This window comes from Penaeus japonicus, unplaced genomic scaffold (assembly GCF_977035675.1).
Source record: "Penaeus japonicus unplaced genomic scaffold, GWHDUDI00000001_assembly GWHDUDI00000027, whole genome shotgun sequence".
In the NCBI taxonomy this organism is placed as follows: domain Eukaryota; kingdom Metazoa; phylum Arthropoda; class Malacostraca; order Decapoda; family Penaeidae; genus Penaeus; species Penaeus japonicus.
The window spans coordinates 5,172,952-5,180,451 of record NW_028234429.1 but is presented as its reverse complement, the minus strand read 5'-3'; the positions used below and the strand labels follow the sequence as shown (position 1 = coordinate 5,180,451).

The 7,500-nt window shown below is 48.9% G+C and overlaps 1 protein-coding gene across 1 annotated transcript in view; it reads left to right on the top strand.

The window, feature by feature from the left end:
• Nucleotides 1–284: 284 nt before the first annotated feature.
• Nucleotides 285–7,500, top strand: part of LOC122244553 (histone-lysine N-methyltransferase SUV39H2) — a 14,767-nt gene continuing 7,551 nt past the window's right edge. The window contains exons 1-5 of the mRNA XM_086553001.1: nucleotides 285–494; nucleotides 716–767; nucleotides 1,668–1,810; nucleotides 6,982–7,135; nucleotides 7,462–7,500. The exon at nucleotides 7,462–7,500 is cut by the window's right edge and continues 299 nt beyond it. Of these exons, the coding sequence (XP_086409127.1) occupies nucleotides 414–494; nucleotides 716–767; nucleotides 1,668–1,810; nucleotides 6,982–7,135; nucleotides 7,462–7,500 (469 nt within the window). The 5' untranslated portion in view covers nucleotides 285–413. The remainder of the gene's footprint in view (nucleotides 495–715; nucleotides 768–1,667; nucleotides 1,811–6,981; nucleotides 7,136–7,461) is intronic.

Below are 7,500 nucleotides of genomic sequence, written 5' to 3'. Positions count from 1 at the left end.
CATTTTTATGTTATACATATGTCAAAACAGAGGGTAATTATCAAATATGTTGTAAGCCTCTCTAAAAAAACATAAATACCCTAAATACGCTAAAACGAAAATATACTTTGCAATCCTTGTTGTGTTATTGTATGCACTACAAGTGCAAATAAATCAAACAACAAAAACCTTTATAGAATATTTCATCATATCACAAAAACTAAAAATATTTAATTGCAAGTAGATAACATAAAAGTCTCATAAATACACCCTCTACGAAGCTCCAGCAAGAAATAATAGGTCCGTCGGCCTTGGAGTCTTCCCGCCGTTGCCTTGGCCAGCGAGATCGGGAGTCAAATCCTCTAACAACAATTTTTTGAAAAGTTCCCCCCCTTGGATAATGTATTTGTGATAAGCGGAAAGGAAAGCCGTGAATGATGAGTGAGGCCGAGAAGAGAAGAGTCGTCCCGAGTCCAGAGAAGAAGAAAGGTCGTCCGGGTTATCGAGCCAAAGTGGTAAGAAATGGGGTTTCTTTCGAGGAAATACACACAACGGCGTCGCTGGCATTTGTTTTATTACGTCAAAATGTCATTTCCTCTTGATTTGTCTTGTCCCGAAGTGTTCACTCTACGTTCCTCATTGTACGTTGTTCAGTTCTGTTTATTTTTGTTCGTCACTTCGTTGTTCATCAAGTGTTCATCGAGTGTTCCTGTAGTGTTCCTCTCATTATCCTCAGAAACTCGTCAGGAGGAGGAGCTCCCTCGCGCAGAATTTCCGTAACAATTTCCGTAACTTTTGAACTTCTCGCTTTTAGAAGTTCACGACAGACACTCGTATATGATTTTGATATATCCAAATCCAAGGGTTTTTCTTTTTCTCTATTTACATGTACATGTATTGATTTGTTTACCTATTAATAGGTGTCTTTGAATGTGTTCTCACATATACATTTATTTATTTCATAGGAGGCTTTGAAGTTGGGATTCTAATGGGAAGATACTTCCAGCGTATCTTGTAATTTTATCTTGACAGGAACTTGGTCAAGAAATCATTATGGTAAATGTTCAGGATAGATGTTTGTGCTGCTAGTGAAAAGCTGAAGTAATGGCCCAAAGGAACACACAAAGCAACACTATTAGATATAATATATAATCTGCAGAAAGTGAAAGCATGAAATGCCTGTGAACGTACATTGAGCTTTGCACTTTGGCAAAGGCAAACAAACCCCCACCGTGTGTAACCTGGCAAGATGAACCTTGTTGACCAGCCTGAGCTCTCTGTAATCGAATATACATAGACGAGGTTTGTTGGCCTTTCCTAGAGTGTGCTGAAGGCCACGGCATACAGTTCTAGTCCCAAACAGTTGCCATAATTTTCAAGTTGTAATACCTTTTTTGTCAAAATTTTATGATGAAAGTATTGAAGAGTTTTTATCTTATTAAAATGTGATTTTGGATGAAACATTAGATATTATTTGTTGATAGGGTGTTAACCCTGTCTGATTGATGTCTATGATAATTCACTGATAATAAATGATTTATCATGTAAATGATATTTAGTCGTGATTATTATGTTGACAGTCATTTTATTTTATTTTTTTTAATAGTGCATGATGGTAAAATAATGTAATGATTGGTAAATGTTTAGAAGACCTTAGCTAACTGTCCTAACCCTTGCCCCCATTAAAGTGGCCTTTGTGCCTGTCAACACATCCAGCAAAAGCAAACAAACTTCCAACAAGCTTATAGACCTTTCTGGTGATTACCCATCTAAAAGGCTCAGTCCAAGCTCTTTCTTGCCAGAATATAAGGAGGGGGTTATATTTGTTGGAGTACAAAGCATGGAGGCCTTGGCTATTGCTTGATGCTGACCTGCTATTATGATGGGAATAAAGGGGATTTGGATGAAATGTAGTCAGTATGATTAAAGGAAAAAGTCACATCATAAGAGTAATAATTCTTGGAAACTTCTAAATCCACCCACTGACCCACATCTACCCACCTACCCATCTACCCACCTACTCACCTACCCACCTACCCATTTACCTATCTACCCATCTACCCACCTACCCATCTACTCATCTACCCATCTACTCATCTACCCACTGACCCACCAACCCAACCACCTACCCACGCCACCTACCCATTCACCCACCCACGCATGGTTACCCACCCACCCAAGCATGTCTACCCACCTACACATTCGCCCACCTACCCATTCGCCCACCTACCCATTCACCCACCTACCCATTCGCCCACCTACCCATTCGTCCACCTGCCCATTCGCCCACCTGCCCATTCGCCCACCTGCCCATTCGCCCACCTACCCATTCGCCCACCTACCCATTCGCCCACTTACCCATTCACCCACCCACCCATTCGCCCACCTGCCCATTCACCCACCTTCCCCCATTCGCCCCAACCTTCCCATTCGCCCACCTACCCCATTTCGCCCCCTCCTACCCATTCGCCACCTACCCATTCGCCCACCTACCCATTCGCCACCTACCCATTCGCCACCTACCCATTCGCCACCTACCCATTCGCCACCTACCCATTCGCCACCTACCCATTCGCCCACCTACCCATTCGCCACCTACCCATTCGCCACCTACCCATTCGCCCACCTACCCATTCGCCCACCTACCCATTCGCCCACCTGCCCATTCACCCACCTACCCATTCGCCCACCTACCCATTCACCCACCTACCCATTCGCCCACCTACCCATTCGCCCACCTACCCATTCGCCCACCTACCCATTCGCCCACCTCCCCATTCGCCACCTACCCATTCGCCACCTACCCATTCGCCACCTACCCATTCGCCACCTACCCATTCGCCACCTACCCATTCGCCCACCTACCCATTCGCCCACCTACCCATTCGCCCACCTACCCATTCACCCACCTACCCATTCGCCCACCTACCCATTCACCCACCTACCCATTCGCCCACCTACCCATTCGCCCACCTACCCATTCACCCACCTACCCACTCACCCACCCACCCATTCGCCACCTACCCATTCGCCACCTACCCATTCGCCACCTACCCATTCGCCACCTACCCATTCGCCACCTACCCATTCGCCCACCTACCCATTCGCCACCTACCCATTCGCCACCTACCCATTCGCCCACCTACCCATTCGCCACCTACCCATTCGCCACCTACCCATTCGCCACCTACCCATTCGCCACCTACCCATTCGCCCCCCTGCCCATCCGCCCACCTACCCATTCGCCACCTACCCATTCGCCCACCTGCCCATTCGCCCACCTGCCCATTCGCCCACCTGCCCATTCGCCCACCTACCCATTCGCCACCTACCCATTCGCCACCTACCCATTCGCCACCTACCCATTCGCCACCTACCCATTCGCCACCTACCCATTCGCCACCTACCCATTCGCCCACCTGCCCATTCGCCCACCTGCCCATTCGCCCACCTGCCCATTCGCCCACCTACCCAATCGCCCCCCTACACATTCGCCCACCTACCCATTCGCCCACCTACCCATTCACCCACCTACCCATTCGCCCACCTACCCATTCGTCCACCTGCCCATTCGCCCACCTGCCCATTCGCCCACCTGCCCATTCGCCCACCTACCCATTCGCCCACCTACCCATTCGCCCACTTACCCATTCGCCACCTACACATTCGCCCACCTACCCATTCGCCACCTACCCATTCGCCACCTACCCATTCGCCACCTACCCATTCGCCCACCTGCCCATTCACCCACCTACCCATTCGCCCACCTACCCATTCACCCACCTACCCATTCGCCCACCTACCCATTCGCCCACCTACCCATTCGCCCACCTACCCATTCGCCCACCTGCCCATTCGCCCACCTGCCCATTCGCCCACCTACCCATTCACCCACCTGCCCATTCGCCCACCTGCCCATTCGCCCACCTACCCATTCGCCCACCTACCCATTCGCCACCTACCCATTCGCCACCTACCCATTCGCCCCCCTCCCCATTCGTCCACCTGCCCATTCGCCCACCTGCCCATTCGCCCACCTGCCCATTCGCCCACCTACCCATTCGCCCACCTACCCATTCGCCCACTTACCCATTCGCCACCTACCCATTCGCCACCTACCCATTCGCCACCTACCCATTCGCCCACCTGCCCATTCGCCCACCTACCCATTCGCCACCTACCCATTCGCCACCTACCCATTCGCCACCTACCCATTCGCCACCTACCCATTCGCCACCTACCCATTCGCCACCTACCCATTCGCCACCTACCCATTCGCCACCTACCCATTCGCCCACCTGCCCATTCGCCCACCTACCCATTCGCCACCTACCCATTCGCCACCTACCCATTCGCCCACCTACCCATTCGCCACCTACCCATTCGCCACCTACCCATTCGCCACCTACCCATTCGCCCACCTGCCCATTCGCCCACCTACCCATTCGCCACCTACCCATTCGCCACCTACCCATTCGCCACCTACCCATTCGCCACCTACCCATTCGCCCACCTGCCCATTCGCCCACCTGCCCATTCGCCCACCTACCCATTCGCCCACCTACCCATTCGCCCACCTACCCATTCGCCCACCTACCCATTCGCCCACCTACCCACTCGCCACCTACCCATTCGCCACCTACCCATTCGCCACCTACCCATTCGCCACCTACCCATTCGCCACCTACCCATTCGCCACCTACCCATTCGCCCACCTACCCATTCGCCACCTACCCATTCGCCACCTACCCATTCGCCACCTACCCATTCGCCACCTACCCATTCGCCCACCTGCCCATTCGCCCACCTACCCATTCGCCACCTACCCATTCGCCCCCCTGCCCATTCGCCCACCTGCCCATTCGCCCACCTGCCCATTCGCCCACCTACCCATTCGCCCACCTGCCCATTCGCCCACCTGCCCATTCGCCCACCTACCCATTCGCCACCTACCCATTCGCCACCTACCCATTCGCCACCTACCCATTCGCCACCTACCCATTCGCCCACCTACCCATTCACCCACCTACCCATTCGCCCACCTACCCATTCGCCCACCTACCCATTCGCCCACCTACCCATTCGCCCACCTGCCCATTCGCCCACCTGCCCACTCCCCCACCTACCCATTCGCCCACCTGCCCATTCGCCCACCTGCCCATTCGCCCACCTACCCATTCGCCACCTACCCATTCGCCACCTACCCATTCGCCACCTACCCATTCGCCACCTACCCATTCGCCACCTACCCATTCGCCCACCTGCCCATTCGCCCACCTACCCATTCGCCACCTACCCATTCGCCACCTACCCATTCGCCACCTACCCATTCGCCCACCTACCCATTCCCCCACCTGCCCATTCGCCCACCTACCCATTCGCCACCTACCCATTCGCCACCTACCCATTCGCCACCTACCCATTCGCCACCTACCCATTCGCCACCTACCCATTCGCCACCTACCCATTCGCCACCTACCCATTCGCCCACCTACCCATTCGCCCACCTACCCATTCGCCCACCTACCCATTCGCCCACCTGCCCATTCGCCCACCTGCCCATTCGCCCACCTACCCATTCGCCCACCTACCCATTCGCCCACTTACCCACTCGCCACCTACCCATTCGCCACCTACCCATTCGCCACCTACCCATTCGCCACCTACCCATTCGCCACCTACCCATTCGCCACCTACCCATTCGCCACCTACCCATTCGCCCACCTGCCCATTCGCCCACCTACCCATTCGCCACCTACCCATTCGCCACCTACCCATTCACCCACCTACCCACTCGCCCACCTACCCAGACGTCCACCTGCCCATTCGCCCACCTGCCCATTCGCCCACCTGCCCATTCGCCCACCTGCCCATTCGCCCACCTGCCCATTCGCCCACCTGCCCATTCCAGTTAAAAGCTGGATGAAAATAATTTGGATGGAAAGTATGAAGAAGACCTCTTTTTAAGTCTGTTGAATTTGGTAAAGAAAAATTGTTAGTTTTGTAAACTAACTACATTTCTGATTTTTCATGGTCTGTATTGTAAATGTTTTTTTTTCTCTCTTTTCCTCTTTTTATCCTGTTCTCATCTCCAGAATATCTACAAACCTTCACTTCCAGGTAATGATTTAGTTCTCTCAAGAGCAGGTGGAGGATCCAGTCAGTTAGTTATTATGAGGCAAGAATAGTTTTCTATTTGAGCTAAGTCTTATTTTAACAATCTCCACCTTTTCAGTTATTAGTAGAAAAAAAAATGTGAATGAAAAAACCCTTTTACTAAATTTAACATTTCAGTGAATCTCTCTCTGCCACCTATTCTGCTAGGGATGAAAACCAAACACTCAGACCATATATTACTTTTTTTATAACCTTTAATTATTCTAGGCATCCTTTTTCTTAACCTTTGCTAAAGATCTGTTTCAGAATGTTTACATACCATGTGCTTTCCATAACTCAATCAAGTCTTGTCTTTTAGGTGACATGTCAACTTCCATTCTTGTATGCAAGACTAGGTCCTTTTTCTGACTAATCACGCATAAAATTAATCTACTAAATTGCTGAAGTATGTTCATATTGGGAGTTGCTGTAGTTTGGACAGAAGAGGTTGAAATTTTGTACTAATAATTTTTTTTTATTATTTTTCTTTTAATATTTCTCTGATTTTGTGTAATTCATGATAATTTCCACTTCTACCCCAATGATTGCATTCAGTCTTTTTGTAATGGTTTTCCCCTTTGACTTTTTGTTTTACACTGATTTTGCTACATCTTTGTAGTTTTTTTTTTTTTTTTATATAGTGTAGGAAAGGGACAGGTTTAGTTTCAAGTGTGATTCTCACAGTCATTTTCTCTTTCTTTTAAAGAGATCTTATATATTTTTTAAATTGTATTCACATGTGATTGTCCATGTATTTTGGAATAAGAAGTATAAATAGTTTTACTATACTTTCAATGGTAAAATAGATATATTACTTTGGTTTATTATTCCCATTGTCTTATTTAGGTGGAAGGCAACTTACTGGATATGGGCAATGTCTTGAGTGGCTGGGAAAAAAAGAATTTTGACTTGGAGCCACATACAGCAGTGAAGACCGCATCAGGAATAAAGACAGAAACAGAGTCCAGTGAGAACATTGGCCAAACACCTCAACATAATGGTATGCCATATAATGGGTATGGTTTAATTCAAAAGATTTTTTTTTTCATTGTCTTATAAAGAGGACTCTGTGTGACATGGATTATGTGTGTGCTGATATGATGAATTTTGTGCAGAGCTTCAACAGTTGGTAAATAAGATATGAAAAGGTTTTTGCTTAAATATTATGGATTTTATGGTTGAGATACTTTTTGTTTTTTGTTTTTGTTTTTATTGTCATAATGATATGTCATGGTTACTATTATTCACTGAATTGATTGCATGAGAAATAAAAGGACACATTTTTCTGTGTTATAGTTTGTGTACTAAATTATGGTCTAATTTCAGGCAACACAGTAAAGGATGAAGCTACAGTCAGCATAACAC